Source organism: Mchenga conophoros, linkage group LG17, assembly GCF_057382185.1.
Source record: "Mchenga conophoros isolate Kocher_MC1m ecotype Shallow Benthic linkage group LG17, M_conophoros_male_GT1.1, whole genome shotgun sequence".
NCBI classification, from domain to species: Eukaryota; Metazoa; Chordata; class Actinopteri; order Cichliformes; family Cichlidae; genus Mchenga; species Mchenga conophoros.
In genome coordinates, this window is record NC_140542.1 from 23903847 (window position 1) to 23925130 (window position 21284).

The 21284-nt window shown below is 39.0% G+C and overlaps 1 protein-coding gene across 2 annotated transcripts in view; it reads left to right on the forward strand.

The window, feature by feature from the left end:
• The window catches only part of nrip2 (nuclear receptor interacting protein 2), a 48833-nt gene extending 37837 nt beyond the window's left edge, over window positions 1-10996 (forward strand). For both annotated transcript variants that reach the window (XM_085252083.1, XM_085252084.1), the window contains exons 3-6: window positions 528-610; window positions 2248-2354; window positions 5725-5777; window positions 7697-10996. In XM_085252083.1, coding sequence (XP_085108209.1) covers window positions 528-610; window positions 2248-2354; window positions 5725-5777; window positions 7697-7813 — 360 coding nt within the window. In that variant the 3' untranslated portion in view covers window positions 7814-10996. The remainder of the gene's footprint in view (window positions 1-527; window positions 611-2247; window positions 2355-5724; window positions 5778-7696) is intronic.
• The last annotated feature ends 10288 nt before the right edge of the window (window positions 10997-21284 follow it).

Here is a 21284-nt window from a genome sequence, read left to right on the forward strand (position 1 = left end):
AATGTGTTAAATCTGCACTCCATGCATGTTTCTAAAAAAATCATTGTCCAAACTGAGGAACTGAGATCTTTTGTCAGCAATTTGAGTCTACTATAGAGCTAATGGTTAACACCTCAAGACCTGTAATGGAGGTAATGAAGAATAATCTGGGTGGTTTATTTTTAACTGTATGAAAAAGCTAAACACCTGCAGCAACGGAGAGTCAGTACAGAGCAAGCTAAGCAGACAAAATAGCAAAAAACAACAGTGGAGTTAGAAATACTCCACTACTGGAATATTTGTTTTGTTTGCACAACCCAACCTGATTGAGAGTTGAAAGTACTTTTTCAGTTTGGCAGTCGTGAGCATATGGCAGCCAAAAAGATTCATTCAAAACAGGAGAGATCAGCGTTCTTTATACGCTCTCCATAGTTAATGTGCTAATGTGCTGTTCATGCTGGCTGGTTTCCTTGCATGCACTGGTCCCAAAATGAAGCAGTAAAAAATAACACTGTGACACCAAAAATCACCCCTCGGTCTCCCCACAGTGCTGCGAGACTGAAGTCAAGGCATCCATCAACACCGGCAGCCAACACAACCACATCTCCACCTCCTGCTGTCAGAGGCTGGGGTAAGAAACACTCTAAACACTCACTGCACATGCACCTAATATTAGCATCTTAATTTATTCTGAGAAACACATCAGCTCAGTACAAATACTGAAGTGATTAAAAAAGTAACCAAGGATAGAAGAAAGGACACTTCACAGAAGAAGTAGATTTAAATAAATGAGCTTTAAAGAGAAATCTGAATGACAACATAAAGCTCTTAAGTTTCTCCAGATTGTTAAAGATGTGATCTTAATGTCGTCTTTAAACTTTCAAATATATAATAAAGATCTTTTTTTTCTGGTGGCTATTTCGTAATTTTCCTTAAGAAAAAGAAAATCATTTCCATTTTAAAGTAAGGAGTCAGTTCTATGACAAAGTTACATTTTATCCCTACAAATATTGTGCAGCCGTTTACACCATGAGTTTGCCAAATGTGGATAAAGTTCAGGTTAATACCCGCATGCCTGTGTAGAATGTGGTTAGCGCTGAGAGACAGTTTAAAAAAACAAAAAGCACATACTCAGATTCTTTTGTTGGGCCATCTTTAGCTTTAACGACGGCGTAATTCTCCATGGCATTGCTTTAACGGGCCTTTTCAATGTTGCAACATTTATTTCTGTCAGAGTTTAATTAATTTTTTTTTTAACCAAGCTCTTGCATTAATAATGGGAGAGTTGGACCTCAATGCAAAGACTTCTCCATCACATCCCAAAGACTCAGTGAGGTTATGGTCCAGACTCAATCCTTGCTCCCTGAACTACTCATTCATAATTGGAGCCAAGTGAATTCTTGCATTGTTATAGGAATAAGGGAAGAAAAAAAGTTGATGGAAGAACATGGTCATACATTTATTCAGGTAGTTAGATCGCTGAACCTAAACCTGATCAACTGAAGCAACCTCAGATCATAACACTGCTCCCACAGGCTTGTTCATTAAGCACCAGGCATGCTGGGAGCATCATGTCATCGACTTCTCTTCTTTCCCTGATGAGCCAATCACTCTGGAACAGGGTAAAAGTTATGTTCCCTAAGAATCTGAAGCCTTTTTTTTCTGATTAGCCTCACTGATGAGCGGTTTTCTTAAGGCTACATATTTTAGTCCCAATCCTCTGACTTGTCTTTGCATTACACATGTGGAAATCCTCTTACATTCACTCTTAAACGCAACTGTTGGTGCTTCTCTTGATTTTATGTATTGGAATTATATTTGTGTCAAAAGTATTGTTGCTAAAATGTGATATTGTACAACAGACTGAAGGAGTGCAGAGGCTACAGAACCTCCCTCTGAATCCTCTCGATTTGAAGATTTTTTTTCAGTGATAGTTTTCAGTACTTCCACTGCTACACAGGAAAAAAAACGTTTGATCGTTAATTCGGCAAACTTCATTTTCCAAATCGTAAACAAGTGTTTGTCTGCGAGTACGTGAATGTGAAAATCTGCTCCTCTGTTGCTTTTTATGATCCTAGTTAATAAAATCCCAGCAGCACCAACCTTTGATTGACATTTTAATAAAAATCAGATGCACTTTGTTTTTGTGAGGTGAAGCTGCTGTAGGTAGGTGTACTGACATGATACACCCACAAAGGCTGTTTTTGGACTGATGAAGATATTCTTCATTGTCGTCGTGTGTGTGCGTGTCTCTGTGTGTGCTGCTAGACTGGTGCCCAGACAGGCCAGTTCACCATGCGACGTGAACAGCTCGGTGACGGAGCTGCAGCTGCAGCTGGGAACACAGAGAGTCCAGTGTTCAGCTTACATTAAAGGTAAAAATATCACAGTGAAATCATGAATACCATTTCAAGATTTTTAAAGTTCACCACTGACTTAAACTGGATAACATTAGCTGTGTATGAACTCTTGATGCCAATAAATGAGAACTGAAGGTCTCACGTGTGTGGGTGGAGGTAAGTGTGGAGCAAATTTCACCAAAATCTATTAAACTTTTGGCACGATGGTTTTTAAGGAATAGAAATGCCGTGTTGCCACGGCTTTCATATCCCTTACAAATGCTCCCAATAACTCTTACCAAAAAAATTGTAAAAGAAATTGAAAAGATCTGTCAAAGTTCATTTGGAGGGGTAAGAAACCCAGATTATGTATGAAAACGTTACAGCTGCCCAAAGATAAAGGGGGTCTTGCCTTTCCTAACATTTTGCTGTATAACTGGTCATGTCAAAGTAGAGTTATACATGAATGGATCCACGCATATCTAAAAGAGACAGAGAATCCCCTTGAAGCCTGGACATGTTCGCCATTTAATCTCCTAAGCGAACTAGTGAGTAAATATATTAAAAAACATAACAAAGTAATGATTGATACTTACTTAAACACATGGCGTGATATGAATAAATACACTGAAAGTAATCCTATACTGAGTTATCTAACACCTTTTATAAATAATCGGCACTTTACACCGGGAATGAAAAGTGTAATATTTCAGAGATGGTTTGGTGCAGGAATATGTGTGGTGGGTGATGTGTTTAATGGGAATGTTTGTATGTCTTTTGAGCAGGTCCAAAAGAAATATGGAATACATCAAATGGATTTCTTTTGCATTTTTACAGGCTCGTCACCTAATTACTTCACGTTTTGATACTTTGCACAATACAATGCAACTAGGACCCATGGAAAATTTCTTTTTACACTTAAATGCAGATAATAGTACTAAAAGACAGTTTTACAATACACTACAAGGTTATAACCAGTGTTGGTCAAGTTACTTTAATTACTTAGTTACTTAGTTACTTTTTAAAAACACGATTTACAACCTGAAGAGGTGATAAAGCGATAGATCTTTCAGCCCAATTCTACTTTTTCTGCATAATCCATCACACAAAATGTAATCAAATGGAAAAGTCTCTTTTTAAAACTTGTTTTATTAGTTTTAATCTTTTAACTTTATGCATCAAGCAAAAATTTAATTATATGCAACATTCTCTGACTGGAAGAAATTTGTTTAATATTTAAACCTATTTTCTGCACATTCCAGCACATAAAATATTTTTTTTGTGTGTTTACACTCACTCTTTCAAATAGATGCAAGTGAAACACAGCAGAAAATAAATAAAATCAAAGACTAGCGGTCCTGTTGCTCTATTTTAGGCGGAGGTTTACCCTGGTGCAGGTGGAAGAATCCGCGAGTTTCTCTGTGAATTTCCCATTACGTCGTTGCGCACTCGATGCTTGCTTGGAAGTTTAGGGGTTTTTTTTCGCTGTAAAAAGAAGTTTTCTTCCCAGCACAACAGACACTAATGTTTTTGTCACTTTTTATGGAATCAAACTTAAAGGTCAGTACTTCCACGCTTTAAACGCTGCACGCTCATACTCTCTCCCGCACTCGATATATGATCCACTGTTGATCTGTACACAGCTGTTGTCACGAACGTAGCACTCGCTTACATCACTGTCATGAGACATTCTCACAAAAAAAAATCACGGTTTTAGTAACGCAGTAACGTAGCGTTCCTACGGGAAAGTAACGGTAATCTAATTACCGTTTTTGCAATAGTAATCCCTTACTTTACTCGTTACTTGAAAAAAGTAATCGGATTACAGTACTGCCCATCTCTGGTTTAAACAAACATAATATTGGAAAACTGATTAGGAGTTGGGAGGGTGACCTCCAGTGTCATTGTGATGATCATGCCTGGAGTGAGTGCATACAATCTGTGCATTCTTTATTGCTTAGTAACAGATTTAAAGAAATACAATATAAAATTTTACATAGACAGTATAGAACGCCTATTTTTCTGAATAAAATTGATCCGAGCAGGTCTGCACAATGTATTAAATGTAAATCTGCGGCGGGGTCCTACTTGCACTGTCTTTGGACTTGCTCAAAATTCTGGCTCTGTGTAACAAAAGAATTAAAAGGTATATTTAAAAGCAGAATACAAAAAGATCCATCTCAGTATTTATTGGGGCTGTCAATTCTGAACAAATTTCCAGATAAAAACAAATATATACTACTATGTAAATTATTGTTTTTGGCAAGAAAATGTATTCTTTTCAATTGGATTAATGAAAAACCACCAACAATAACTCAGTGGTATAAAGAAATCTTTAGAGTTTTACCAATGGAAAGACTGAGTGCAAAATTAAGTGGCAACGATGATATTTTTTTGGATATATGGCGCCCGCTATTGGATTACTTACCTGATGATCTGAAGAAAACCATAGTGAGAGTGGCAGCCCCACTCCAATGGTGGGTTGAGTTTGTCAGGACAAATGTGTAAATGAGTGGTAGACCGAATTTGTTATTTCCTGCAGCACTTATGTAAATGCATTAGCTTCTCAAAACAGCTTCAACAGTTTCCTTGGTGTAGCTTTGTAGATAACATACAGACTGACATGAATCCTAACCTTGTTCCTAACTTTGCCGTTGTTGCAAAGTAGTTTGAGTGGAAAACTTGCCTGCAAACACCTGTCGCTTCCTGTGACTGGGGTCTAAGATAACCTTAAATAAACCCTGTTACAAGCTTAGCCTACAGCTAAGTAGTAGTAGTAAGTAGTAACTAAGTAGTAGTTACTTTTATTTCATTTTTTTTTTTTTTTATAAAAGGTTCAGGGGTGGTTTTAGGTGGATTTTGTTACCTTTGGACAGAGCTACACTAAATCTAAAACTAAAAACGCTGCTTCCAGCATGCAGCTATTAGTCTTCTCATCTGAGTCCCTGCAAGGAGCTAGAATCTGTTTTGTAAATGTTGAAATGTTCCTTTAAAGTTAATCTAGAGCCCTTAAGTCATGCAATTGCTCTTACTTTACTTACCTTTCCCTTGCTGTGAAAACATTCAGTCCTCACACAGACAAAAAAAAAGACCGCTTGCTGTTATTATTGTATTTTTTGTGGACTTTCTCCACCGACTCTAAATCCCTTATACCTGCATCCAGGGTCCTTCGTGTGCATTAAATTCTCACGTTGCCACCACCCACACAAGTACATATGCTTAACAGCGCTCATTAACACAGATGAATATGGAGCATGCTGATGACTTAACCTGGATTCAGGCTAATGAATGCATTTTCAGATGAGGTGTTAAGAAATGGAAGCAGCTTACAAAATGCACTGAAATGCAGTTTATGTATTTCTCTTCCCTCTGCCCTTATCTCTCTCCTCCTTTTCCTCCCTTTCAGAGGACGAGGCGTTCGAGCTGTGCCTGGGTCTGCAGACTCTTTTGGAACTTAATGTAAGATCCTCATTTCATTTTCTCATATTTTGTGAGCCTTATCGCATCTTTTGATGTGTGCGTGGCCTTTTACAGACTCAGCTAAGCTGTAATGGTCACAAAGCTTTAAATAACCAAAAAGAGGAGAAGAAGAAATATTCTCATAGAACTGAACATGTAAGGGGGAAATATGCCGGTTCTTATTGCATAAGGGTCGTGTTGTTTTTATAGCACAGCATTTAATCGGGTGCCCGCTGTGCAGATAAATCCCACATGAGGAGATTCTGGACATTCTGTGATGTGAAATGTTTAATATTCACATTTGAAATATGACATCTAAATCCAATCACAAGACAAGCTGGCAGTTTGAGAGCAGTCCTTCGTTTATTTCAGCTTTACATAATCAGGCAACTAGTTATCTCCTGGAAGATCTAATTAAAGTGAGACTTCAGGGTGTGAAAAGAACATGAGCTCCTATTTTGTAGATCAGCCCTGAAGGACTGTGTGAGGTAAGATGAACATTTTAGCTCCGAGCTCATTCCGGTGTTTAGCTTTCCCTGCAAATATTCATAAGCAGTGTTAGTAATTGTGATTAATGACCTGCACCAGCACAAATGTAATATAAAAGCTGCTTAACAGAAGGACGAAGAATAAAACATCCCTGCTTTCATAAATCAATGTTCCAAGTCTTTTTGTTTTCATAGAGAAAGTGTTAGACTGCACTTTAAATTTCAATTCATTATCATTCATTTTTCAACTTGTATGACATAATCAAGTTCAATGATAGGGAGGCTTTATGGTCAACCAACAACAGAAGAATCAGAAAAATGAAGCAAATTACTCAATAAAAACACAACAAAATGAATGGATATTTATGGTATAATTCCCATTACACCGTATAAAGTTCGATACTGGATTAATGCAGATCTCACTACCAGCTTGTTAACCTTTCCTTTCACGCTTGCTGCTATCTTTATGTCACAAATCACCCCTGACATTTGTCTCCACCCACTCAATGGAGCTAATCATGCCGAAAATATGGGGGCCTGTTTCAGAAACGTTCCACAGGTTGCCCTCCAGGTCTATTTTTGACTTAAGTCATATCAAAGATGGAGTAAATCTGTGCCCAAAATGCAGCTTCCTGGTTTACTTTCAGCTGAATTTCATTTGTTGAACCCAGTAATAGCCAATACATTCTCATCGAAGGGGTGTCACATGATGCCACTTTGCCTTTTTGTGCCTTGGTCACTAGAGAAAAAAGTATATTCCCTGACCAGTTGGCGAGTGGTTGCAAAAACAGTGCTGTGTCGAAGACCTTATGATTACTGCTGCTGCAACCAAGACATTTAAAAAGGTGCAACTTTTACTTTAGAGATGGCAAGTAGTTGCAGACAAGCCTGTATCTTCCATGTGACCTACAGGCTGCAGCATTCTGTTAGGAACCAAAGCAATTAATGAGATTTCTTTTTATGCAGCACTCTGTACCTCTTTGTGACCAGTTTCACCTAGCAACTGCTGGCAACCTCCAGCAACGACTTGTCAACTGGTTGGGGAATAAGCATTGTTTCCATAGTGACCAGTGGTTGCCATGGGGTTCCAAACTTGTTTCTAAGACTCACAGCTCTGGCTTTGAGTTCAGAAGCCACAACACTGACTTTGCTTCTGATCAGAAGAAAACTGGCGTATAGGGAGAGGGAAGGGACCTACAGCTGCTTTTTTCAGAAGCTGATTATTTTGGATATGAATCATGCAAAACTACTCTAGCAGAATTTAAGAATACACACAATTTTCCATCTTAGATTATTAAATTGAAATATATCTGGAGGTATTAAGTGCAATAAACTATCCAACTTTTCATGTGTGTTGTGAAACAAGATTGGCCACCTGTGGTTAAATATTTAGCGTACTAATTATGTCTCCCCATGTGACTCCTCTCATAGTGCTGTTTGGATCTGAGCAGTCGGGTCCTGAAGCTGCAGGGCTGCGGTGAGGATCTGCCCTTCCTGAACCCCTTGACCGACAGCCAGTGCCAACACGACACCAACGAGAACCTGTGAGATCGACTCCGCAGCAGGGACCACGTCCTCCTAAAGCCTATTCGGTTGCAGCAATGCGGCACGATGCTGTTCATGTCTGGGCTGTGGGGTCACCGTGTCTCTCACTGCCAGAACATGGATGAGCATTCGCATCAGTCGTGCTTGAGTTTACATCTTTGTGTTGGTAGAATTAAGACATTCACCATGATTATCTCTTATATAAAACTAGTCTAGTAAACAGAGGAAAATCCAGTCTTGTAAGTTTAATCATTCTTTGTGATTAGACTATATATTCAAACCAATTTGTCTGCTGAGCTGTTCAAATACGCCAATGCACTAAAAGGGAAAACCATAATAATCCTTAAAGTGATTTTTTGTGGAATATTTTGTGATTTAACTGTAAAAATAATTTGAGTCATAGAGTGAATGAAAAACAAGTTAATTGTGAAGTTAAACAACTTCACTTAAGATATTCTTAAAGGAATAATTTTATATTTCGAAATGTTTAGCAACAACATTAGCCTATCAGCACCATTAAAACTCACTATTTAACATATTACAGCTAATTTCTGAAGACCATACGAACACTAAATGTACAAAATAAAAGTTGTACGTAATATAAAGGCTGACAAAAACGAATATAAGCATATTAAAGTTTTTTAAAGCTTTTTATAGATGAAACCAGATTGCTCATTCAACCTAACTTTCTTCTAGCAAATACTTTAGCAACTGATCCAAAACATTAGTCATACTCTAGTATTTATCAACTATGTGTGTTGACCATTTATTTGAAAAGCTATTAAGACTGATCCACTTAGACAGGCGTCCACCGCTTACACCATCTGTGACGTTTAGCTAGAAACATCAAACCATTCTTTCATTTTCCAATAAATTTGGCAAAATAATGATTGTGTTTTTCAACCACTCCAAGTTTTAGCTCTTTATACATAAGTTTCAGTTTATAAAGTTAATGTTTATTTTAAAGTTGTTGTTTTTTTTAGTTCAATTCTTTACCTAAATATTTGATTTAATATCAGTAACTTTACCTGGTTATGTATAACTTAAAGCTATTGGCTTTGAATTGCTATGAATCTGTTTCAGGTATTATCAATTTATTTTATCAGTTTTGCTAACAAATAATCACAGTTGTGCACAAAAACAGTATTTCCATTGTTTGTTATCTTAACTGTCTGCAAATGCAAAAAACATAGTATACCGAACAGTTTCTGATGCATAAACAGCAATTAAACAGCATAATATTTTTCCCCAAATCCTCCTCCAGCAAAACTTTCACCTACGAGGGGAAAACCCCTGCTCCCTCAGTGATATAATAATTTCCGTGTATCTACCTAAATTGAATGGTTACTGAACCATAGTCATTCAAAAGACACAAAGAGTTTGACATGTTCAAGAGATATAGTCATAGAAAACTGAGAAATACAAACTGATTATTTCATGTTAATCTCAAAATTTTCAAATTTTAGGAAACAAAAGTAAAAAATGAAAATGTGGGAATTTTGCATATTATGTCACATTTATCCTCAACTGTAATAATTACATAAATGCTTTATTTCCACTCTTTAGCCATTTTTAACCTGTTATTCCACAGCTGCAGCTACATAGTTTTCCTCCATCTATCCCTAACTTGTACCCATCTGTTTGCTCATTATTTTTAACTAACAGTTTCCAATAGTTACGCATGTATTCAGCAAAGTGCACATTTATTTCCACTTATTTTTAATCTTTATCTGCACTCCTTAAACTCTATTGGATGATATAGCTTTATTCTTTCAGATGGTCCTGTGTGTAAGAAGAGCGTCAAGCTAACAAACGTCCACTCCTATCTTACCTCGTACCCCTGGAATCAGTGGATTTAACATATTGCCTTAACATGTTCATTAGTGAGGCTTTAATTGGTGCTGGAAGGCTTCTTTTTCTCACCTTTGGACCAAGCCAGGCTGGATTTTGTAAATCAACATTTCCTGCCTTATATTTATCAGACAGAGCAGTGTCAGACTTCTCGCTGTCATCAGTATGCTGTATGAAGCTGTATTAATAAGCACATTTCCCAAACTACATTTAAGACACGACACGCCTCATATAAAACAAAGAGAGTCTTCAAGCTATTTCCTGAGTGTTAAAAGAAAATGTTGAGAAGCTTAGGATTCTAGTGTAATTAAGTGTGGATCAGGCTACCTCCTTAAAAGACACGGACCGGTTCTCATAGAGAATTTCAAGAGATCCAAGGAAACATTTCTTAAGTAGATATATTTAGCTTTGTAAAGTCCCTTCATTCTTTTTTTTCCCTCATAAAGAGACTGATTTGGTTATGTTTTCCAAGAGCACACTTTCCAGCCCATCACGATGGCCTAGACTGAGTTATGGTAGTTCCCTATAAATCCCCTCATATAAAAATAGACTTAAGGCCAGCCGGTTAAATATATCAAGAGTCAGAAATATCAAAACATTCCATCTGCATGACTTTGTAAAGTTCTGCCTTTGTATAAGTCTGCATGTTTATGTACTAGTCTGATTGTGTCATGTTGAAAGTCTGAAGGGGCTGGATGTGTGTGTTATAAGCACAGCAGGGTTTTCTGCCATCTTATAACAGCAGCTCCACGTGGGAAAAAAGTGGAACAGGTCCCATCATCCCCAAACTGGTACAGCGAGCTCCGGTCAGAACAAGCTGCCAAAAGCCGACCCCCGCTGCCTTCCCTTTCTGACTCTTTCAGGAGATTTTAACCACTCGGCTAAGGCTGCACTTGTGCCAAGGCACCTCTTCAAGCTTATCTTCATTTAGGCAACTGATCTTCTTTGTGTATTTGCCACCATTTTTTGGCTGATGTTATTCACTCTTGATGCCTCATGTTTGCTGATTTGCCTCCCCACTACAGTGCCACCTGCCTCTCTTGTATGTGTTTTCATAGTGTGGAGAGTAAGGAAGCTGCCTCAGATGTGCTCACCGAAAGCACCATCATGCTCTGCTTTAACAACACTCGAGCTGCGCCACGCTTTTTGACCGTGCTACAGCAACCATCTAGCCTATTCTTGGTGGTCAGATTGGAAATATTTGTTTCTCTTTGTTGTATTAGTGACCTTCCTATGACGTGTGAGAGGAATCGATGTATGACAGAAATTTATTTTTGGTGTTTTTCTTCTTCTGGACAGTATTTTCTCTGCCTAATAAAGTATGTATTCTGGCTAGCTTGGCATTCATAATTTTATGACAAGGAGACACAACACAGAGGAGTGATGAGCCTATTTGGAAAAAAATCTCAGCAGACTGGCTGTGGGAGGACTCCACTAGACAGACCAGCCTGAACACTGATTCCCATGTTCTGCAGTAACTAGACACCCATGTATGTGCCCTTCACTGCTACATCTTGCTAAATAAAGAAGCATGTCATGTTAGAATAGAGGAAGCAGATGTTCCCACAGCACCAGGGGCCTTTGACAGTTGATTGGCCTGAGCATTGAAGGTTCCCATCTTGCTGCACTGCCCTTTTTTTCCATGACAGAGACCCAAGCCAATTCCCATTGAATATGTAGTAAGATCAAGTCCTTTTAGCTCTATAGCACGAGACAAAAACATTTCAAGTGTTTTTAAAGAAAACCAGAAGAAAGACAGAAGTCTTTATATCTGAACTGAGAGCTGTGTCTCTGATGTTTTATAGATAATTGTTTCTTTTAGAAATTCTTTCAAAGGAACACACCAATAACCAATCTTTTACAGTAAATTACATCTAAGCATGATTAAAATCACAGAATGATTAAATGTGTTAACATGTTAATGTGTTTTTTATATGCTATATACAGTAGCTATCAAATGTATACCATAGGCCAAGTCAGATATATATATGTAATATAACGTGGAGTGGAAAACAAATTTGCCACTTCCTCATTTCTTAATTTGTTGCACATTTGTCACACTTTTGGGAAAATATTCTGTGGAGTGAAGAGACAAAAGCTGGACTCTTTTGAAAAGGTCCTACTACATTGGGAGTAAAACTAACACAACACTTCATAAAATGAACATCATAGGAACAGTCAAACATGGTCTGGACTTGAGTTTGATTGAGATGCTTTGGCATGACCTTAAAAAGGCTGTTTATGCTCATAAACCCTCCAATGTGGCTGAATTACAAAAGGTTCTGCATTGAAGAGTGGGCTAAAATTCATCCACAGTCATCTCAAACATGGCGGTTGTAATGTAATGGTCTGGGGCTGCTTTGCTGCTTCAGGACGACTTGCTGTAATTGAACCATCCATTCTGCTCTCTACCAGAAATATATCCTGAAGATTAAGCTCACTTGGGTAGACCAAGTCCATGTCAGAATGGCTCAAAAACAAAATGAAGGTTTTGGAGTGACCAACACCAATGAAATAGCAGATAGGCTGGCCTTTTATTTCATTTAAGAATAAAACGAGGAGCTCGATCATTCAGAAAAGCTTCGTAGTAGAGCCGCTACTCCTCTACATGGAAAGAAGCCAGCTAAGATGGTTCAGGCCTCTGACTAGGAAGCCTGCTGGGTGTTTTGAACACGTACTACTGGGAGAAGGGCTATACTCAGGACATACTGGGAAGATTATATCTCTCAGCTGGCTTGGGAATGCCTTGGTGTTTCCCCGAAGGAGCTGGAGGAGGTGATCAGGAAGGTGAACTGTGACCAGACCAGATACACAGCAGATAATGGTTGGATGGGTGATGGATGTTAATGAGGTTGTGTTGTGGGGCAGGTCTACATGTGCCTTGGAATTTATTGTTGCAACACACAAATCATGAGCACATTACTCTAAAAATACTTTGTAGACTCTCATTGACCAACATGGAGGCAAATTTTATATCCTTAAAAGTATGGACCATGTAAGGAGAAGAGAAACTGTTGTTAAAGGCCCTCAGCCTGAACGTACTCATGCTAACATGCTGGTACAGGAAGTTGCATATAACTTGGCCTTACTCTTTAGACTGTTGAATCTGAGCCAAACCCTTTTCTAGACTGCGTGAAAGTATCTGATAAGGCCATGGGACAAGCTACATGCTAGTGGAGCTTACTCCAAAGAAAAGAAAAAAAGCTTGGTCCCTCCGTCTGATGATACAATTAAAAGAAGAGCTGATAACATGTCAGATATCACAGACGTTTTTTTGTTTTACAGGTGTGCCTGTGGGTTCATCTCGTCCTATTTAGTCACACACAAACAGAAGAGGAGAAGCATTCAAAGTCATTGCATAGCTGAGTGTAATAAAAACTTCCTAAATGTTAATGCAGCTAAAGCTTTGTCTTCAATGACAGTTTTTGGTTTTAACTAAATAGCTTTTGATTCATGCCCTGATGAATCTCTCCTTATATATTTTTTCTTACAGATGAAGCACAGGGTTCCAAATATGGACTAGCTCTGTCTTCCTCTAGAAAAAGAGGTAGATGCAGAAAGAGAACTGATAGAAAGAGGCTACGGAGGGAGCCTCAGGGCCAGCTGCAGGCAAGCAGCTGAGGGCTGGTGCAGGGACTGATGGCCTCCAGTAGCACTGTGAGGGAGTCTTTTTTGACAAGCATATGTCCTTCAGTGTCCATATTAAACAAATATGTAGGACAGATTTTTTACATTTGTGCAACAGCTCTAAAATGAGAACCATCCTATCTCACACTCAGAAAAATAAAGGTGCCAACTGGAACCAAAAGTGGTTCTTTAGACTGATGCCATAGAAGAACCCTTTTTGGTGCCACAAAGAACCTTTCAAACAATGGTTCTTTGAAGAACCATTTCTTTCAGTGGTTCATTGAAGAACCTTTAAAGGTGCCCCAAAGAACCATCAAGAAATGGTTCTTTGGGGCACCTTTAATGGTTTTTCAAAGAACCTTTTTAAAAATGGTTCTTTAAAAGAACCATTTTAAAGAACCTTTTTTGAGTGGTTCTTTAAAAAACCATTTTAAATCTTTCAAAATAAAATGCATCATAAATTGAATTTGAGTAGGGTAAAATAAATACGAGCACAGCATAGACATATATTAATGGTTTATTGTCATTTTGTAGTTACCAAAAGACAAAAAGGCATTTTAACCCTCAGCACAACATCACTACTAATACATGTCACATATTAGTGTTTTAAACAGTAATAATTAAATATATTTGCTATACTATAAATAAATATATATAAATACTATAGCTACAGATAACACAACAAATAATACATGTATTGTTTAATTAATAAAACATCAGAAAGTGATAAAACACATTAGAAATAGCAATAGCTTCATAACAGACCAATAAATCAACACATTTTCATCAGCAGATATTTGCATGTTCAGTAAAAACATTTCAACAACAAGTTTATGATTAAAATGATCAATGAACTTCAGCCTTACGCTATGTAATGTACTTTTCATGTTGTACTCATGGTCCTTTGTTAGTCCAGTTTAGGACAATGTCTCTGACGTATGTTTCATATCAAATATATGTCATATCAAAACAAGCCCACACCTGCAGTTGTTTCAGTTTTTCACTGGTGTTTCCTGTCAGCTGGTCAACCTCACTCAGGCGGACATCCATATCAGCCAAACAAATGACAAGTTCCTCCCTTTGTGCTTCAAATCCCTCCCACTCTGAGACAAGGAGCTGAAAGAGAGAGAAAAGAGTCAATTATAAAGAAGAGAGAAAAGTGAAACCCTCCTCAGAAGGTCTGACTCGCATACCTGCAGTTGACCTGTGATGGACTCCAGTTTGGCGTTCACGTCATCCCTCGTCGATGCCAACAGCCGAGTCTGCAGGGTGCCCTGGAAGAGCTGAGTTAATGTTCGACTCCTCCTGGTCAGGCTCTCCAGCTGGATGACCCGAGGTCTCCCCTCTCGCCGCTGCCTCTGAACACACAAACACAAATTGCATCTGAAGCAGGAGGTGCAGATTTTTTTTGCTATTCTTTTCTAAATCCAGGCTAGATCACGTGGAGTTATTTGGAAAATTGTTTTGGCCAGTGGACGACTGTTGTCTTGCAGAAAGTCAAATCAATCAAACAAATGCTATACACAATCAATTCACAAGAACACATTGTAAAAAATAAGTCCAGTTCTTGCCTGATTTCAAGTGAAATCTGCATCAAAACAGGGTAAAATGAGTGTTTGCAGCAAATGTGAGCACAAAGCCTCACTTTGTACAAGCCTGCTATTACAGTTCTCCTCTATGCAGACGACTTTCCTGTTTTCAAGGCACAACTTGGATCTGCTGTACGAATCTTATGGATACACACTAAATGAAATAATAGTGTGCATGACTCCAGATTCTGATCCCTCATCCTAATATGGTCCCAACATAGCAACAGCAATAATGCAAATGTTGAGGCTTCAAAATACAAAGTCCATAAACCAATGGCTGACATGGGTTTTATCATAAGGGTGATAAATATACAGATTTCAGTCTGTCTTAGAGATTTGATGTTCATTTACCTGCAGATGCACTATCACTTAAACCCCCACGGATCGCCATTTGGCGTTTTCTACCTTTAAAACCCGGAGAGCAGCCAAATGGCTTTTAGCTAGGCTTTAGCTTCAGCCAAGTGGAAGCTAAATTGGCTAGTCATTCATATGTAAATTGGGTCGTTATCTGGGAATTCTGGAGGGAGGGGAGTGGGGGTGTGTGATTGAGGGCGTGGGGGAGCTGCTAAAAGCTGTGCACTTCCTTTTGTGTTTCATCTTGATGCATTCTCAATCATCCAGGGAAATAAATCTCCAAAAGTCACCAACTTGGAGTGTTTCAGTTTGCCATCTTAGGGAGAAATCAACACACATGGGTGTATGTCCTTTGTTGCTGAGATTTATTGATAAAAACAGTACAAAAAAACCAACCATTTGTACACATATTTACAAATGGCCTGCTGAGTGGTGCATGGAGCATGTTCATTGGTTCATGGACCTCCCTGAACTAATGGCATTTATTGCAATTGTCATCTTGCGGGGGATTAACAGGGTTCCATCTCTAAATGACTGCTGGTGGGCAAACCTGGGAAACCCACAGATAATTGGAACTATGGCACGAAACCGCTTCCAAGACATCATGCAACACCTACGCTTTGATGACAAGTCCACCCGCAGTGATCGAGCAAAGACTGATAAGTTCGCTGCAATTTCCAGTGTGTGGGGATCATTTGTCACCAACTGCATCACGTGCTACAACCCTGGTCTACATATCACCGTTGATGAACAGCTTTTCCCATCAAAGACTCGGTGCTGTTTCCTGCAGTATATTGCAAGTAAACCTGACAAGTTTGGGATCAAGTTTTGGGTGGCTTGCGACCTAAAATCCAAGTACATTTGCAATGTCTTCCCATATCTTGGCAAGGACCCCAATCGTCCCACTGGTTTTTAGTGGGACAATTTTAACATGAACAGGTTTTTAGTCATCACTCTGCAGAGTGATGACTAAAAACCTGTTCATGCATTTATTACTTATAGGCTGGACTAGAATTAATAAATGAAATGAAATCGTAATTCGTTATTATTAGGATGTCCTAAAACCTCGCAGAAAAGCCTTCAGTTGATCCAAAATGCTGCAGCTAGAGTACTAACAAGACTGGAAAGAGAGAGCATATTTCTCCCAATAACGTCTTTTCTTCATTCTCCCTTTATTGTTCATGTTCCCTGTTAAACCTAGAATCGAATGTAACCCTCTACTGTACACATTTTAATAGTACATACTAAAAATTACTTAACATCATTTACTGACTCGCTTTGGGCCATTTTATTGACAAAAACCAATTTTATATTTCAGACACCCCCTCCCCAAAATATTTTTGTTGCCTAGGGGCAACATTGTGCAATACAAGAAAATGATCAGTTCAACAAATTTTCTTCCCACTAAGGCCAAAACACTTACTCACAGTGGGTCATATGATTGTTGGGTTTTCTCTGTTTTCTTTGTATTATTGCAGGGTCTTTACTTTACAATATAAAGTGCCTTGAGGCAACTGTTGTTTTGATTTGGCGCTCTATAAATAAAACTGAATTGAATTGGACTCTGGTGTTAGTTTCCTGGTCTTTGTGCACCCACTGTTGAAGGCAAGTGTCAAGTGAAATCCTTATTTTTGCATCTATCCCTTTGGTATAACTAAAAAACAAAGACCCACAATGCTGCGTGTTACAGATGTCAATGTGACAAGCACAGGAAAAAACTGCATCATGTAAAAGAAACTAATGGCACCTGGGAAACCTAGAGGTGCACAGCCCAGAAAATCTGTCAAAACACTGTTTTTGTTCAGGGACACATCTGCATTAGGCGGGTGCCTCATTTCTGGCTGTTTTCTCACAAAGCAAACTGCATTGATATTGTGAGAGCTGTCACACGAAGCGTAACAAAAATAAAGCTTTGTGTGACAGCTCCTTGCTCCGCTAAGCCGGGGAACACGGTTGGGGAAAGGACATTACAGGAACACAAAATTACTACGAACCTTAAAGAAAACCTCCCTCAGTCCACCCCCTCCCCTGTTTTGAGTCAGTTTTCACACCACATCCTGTCAACACTGAGCTGCTAACACCTCCAGTAGGAAAGTACCAGAAGTCAAGTATTGTTACCGAAAAGGCAATGCAGTGTCTCAGTTGCAGCAGATGCTTTGAACATAAACCACAAACTGATCACTGGCTCATGGTAGAGAGGACACATCAAAGGGTCTGCTCTGACTTTATGTTCTTTAAGATAAGCTTTATGCATCGGTGACTCTGCCAGCAGCAGAAGTGCTGCATAAAACAATGTCTCATCTTCCCATACAATATGCATATTTACCATTCAGAGGGCAGCTTTCGACTGGGGATTACAGCAGAGGGGGTGCACCAATCTACACAAGAGAATGACTAATATAAATCTCCACCCAGAGGGCTGAAAGCACGCATATAATAACACGGTGTTTCAAAGTGATTGCTCGCTATTCATCACCAGTGAATTCTCCGAGGCTCTAAAGCCATCATAAACTTACAGTAACTACTCTTTTAGCTCACCCACCTCTGTAATTGCTTTGATAGAAAATTACTGGAAAGTGAGCTCAGGTGTAGGATCAGCACACATACAGTAACAACAGATAAATCTTGGCCTCTGCCGGCCTCCAGCAATAACTGCAGAGATGTGATTAAACAGATAAACCAAGTTTAACCACTGGTCCTTTCAAGATTATAGACTTAAATGATGAGACTTCTAACGTTACTTATTCTGGAAACACTACAGTGAATCAAATAAAAACTGCAATCAGGCCTTTGTAATTGACAATGAGTCTTTCACATCACTGTGGAGGAATTTTGTCCTGCTTTTCTTTAAAGAATAGTTTTAATTCAGCTACTGTTACGGGCCTGTCTGTATTTTGAATCAAGGTGTCTGGATTTTGCTCCATATGTGTGTTCTGTGCCTTTAAGTGTCTGTGCAGGTCCTCTTTCTGATTGGAGAGCTGGTAGCTGCTGATTGGTTCCCATTATCAAGTGGCCGGTTTAAAAACCCTCTCCAACAGCTGTTCCCTTGGCAGCAACAGCAGACCTGCCCGTGGCATCCAAACTCTCAGTGACAAATTTTTGCATGTGTCTCCTGTACCGGGACGTAACAGCTACACTGGAGGGTAGTGATGGCCAAATGAAGCTTTCCGAAGCACTGAAGCTTGTATTGAAAAACGGTTCATTACTCGAAGCTTTTCAACACAGTCCTCTCCGGTGACATCTGGTGGTGAAAATTTTGAAGAGCAGCTTGAATCTGCAAAATAAAACGGACTGCTCAATTATCACTGCTCACTCAAGAGTGGAGTTCTCTCTGATATTGGGCCACCGTTCCGTTGCTTTGAACATGTAATTGGTTTTGTTTTCTCGATTGGGGGGCTGAAAAAAATGTAATGCGTATTTGCGTAATACATTTTGATCAATAAACTTTCCCTATTTAAACATGCACTATGGTGGCCTTTCTTTGCTCATAACTCCTTGATGTTGGTAAATACAATAAGTGAGCAATATATATAATATACATATGATAATGCACAGCACATTATGGAGTATGCCCCTGCTGTGAAGTCCTGCCTCCATCTACTTGTCGTTTAATCACTGGACAGCTGGACAGGTTCATACAAAATATTAGATTAGGCCAATTGTCCTATACATATTTTTGACCTAGGGGTGGGATTGATTGTGAACTGGAAAGGGAAAATGCTTAGGGAGCTGAGTACGGCTGCATCGTCACTGATTTGTAGAATCATTTTGATTCGATACAGGATCCGATTCAATTTGATTGGAATCTGGAAAGTTTTGCCTCAGTCAGAAATATTACAAGTCTGATCATTTAACAGTATATATCCATAATTTCGTATCTATTAAAAGAAAGCTGACACATGTGAGACTTAATTAGAGATGTAAACAGAGAGTTATGAAACCTGCAGCTGCAGAAGCCAGCGAAAAAAAAAGAGGCAAACACAGCGCGGACCCGCCGACACATCAAAATCTGACTCTGACGCGTCGGGTCCGCGCTCTGTGTTCACGTTTGTATGCAGAATCCGTAAACCTGCTCCCAGTTACTGTTTTAGCTGTATGGTGTTTGACGACATGTTGTGAGGTTTAACCTGAGATGCTGGCGTTTCAGGCATAATAACGTTAATTTACAAATCGACACGGGATTTTAATGAATCAATATCACTTTATTCAATTTAGCATGGATTGTAATCAGAAAGGCGATAATCAAAACCCACCCCTAATCAAGAACTTGCAAAGTAAAAACATGATCTATGTAAGGTAGCCCTTTTGTTATTTACATTTAAAAAGAGGATTAGTGTTACTGTGCGCTGGCTGAGTCTGTTTCTTTTCTTAGAAATAGTTTCTCCTGCCCTGGAGAAAATCCACTTGCATGGAACAGAAGAGGCTGTGGAGTGCAGGAACCACACTGCAAGTTGGTAGATATGCAGGTATTCCTGGGTCCTGCAGACTATCACCTAAAAACAATAAACAAAATGATTTTCTAAACTGTGTAGCAATGTAATGTACGTATAGTGTCAAATACATTTTTGTAGTCTTCATTAGCTTTAATTCACATGGAAGTGTTCCTAAAGTCATATGCTGTAATGATATTTACATTATGAAAACATGATTTTGGACATTTCAAGTTTTTCACTTCGGCAGATAAAATGAATTGAGCAAAATCAACTCAAAATATTCCCACACGCCAGAACGTCCTCTCTTCCTCGCTGGCTCCATATCTGTCAGTGGAATGATCACCTCGTCGCTATCTGTCACCATCAACACACTCCACGAATCCCGTGGATGATTCACTTCCTTATATCTGTTTGAATCAGGTACCGAAGCAGTTACGTGCGTAATGAAGCTTCGGACGTCACTGGTCACGTGACTTTTGCCAAACGAAGCAAGCCTCGACACAGTGCTTCTGAACCAGTGTGTTGTTTTTTTCGACACACGCTCCGGAGCGTCAGCTTCAAGCGGGCCATCACTACTGGAGGGTTTTCCAGCAAGAACAGTCTGTTTTGTCATGCCAAAACATCTCAATCAGGTTTAAGTTTGGAGTTGACCACTCCAAAACCTTCATTTTGTTTTTGAGCCATTCAGACATAGACGTGGTCCACCCAAGTGAGCTTAAGCTTCACAAAACAAACTGATGGTTGAACATGCTCCTTCAGGATTTTCTGGTAGAAAGCAGAATTGATGGTTCCATCAATTTCAGCAAGTCATTCTGAAGCAGCAAAGCAGCCCCAGACCATCACACTGCCACCACAATCTTTGACTGTTGCTGTGATGTTCTTTTGATCAAATACTGTTAGTTTAATGTCACATGTAACAGGACACCAACCTTCTAAAAAGTTCACCTTTTGTCTCATCAGTCCACAGAATATTTCCCCAAAAGTCTTGGGGATCATCAAGATGTTTTTTTGGAAAATGAAAGATTAGCTTCTCTGTTCTTTTGAGTCAGCGGTGGTTTTCTCCTTGAACTCTCCCATGGATGCCATTTTTGCCCAGTCTCTGTCTTATTGTTAAATCATGAACTGAAACAAGTGAGGCCTGGAGTTCTTTAGATGTTGTTCTGGGTTCTTTAGTGACCTCTTCTTTAGTAGGCCAGCCACTCCTGGGAAGGTTCACCACTGTTCCAAGTTTTCTACATCTGCAGATGTTGACTCTCAGCGTGGTTCATTGGAGTCACAAATCCTTAGAAATGTCTTTGTAATCCTTTCTACAGTGATGGAGGTCAGTGACTTTGTTTCTCATCTTTAGATCATGGCATGATGTGTTGCTTTTTGAGCTCTTTTAGTCTACTTCACTTTGTCAGACAGGTTGTATTTAATGATTTCTTGATGCAACAGGTCTGGCAGTAATCAGGCCTGGATGTGGCTGAACTAAACAGAACTCAGCTTTCTGAAAATGTGGCTAATCACATTTGATTATTTGTTAAACAAGCAGAAACAAATACTTTTTCACATACGATTGAAGAATAGGTTTAGATAACTTTTTTCAAGTATTACATTAAAAAAATTAAAACATTAATA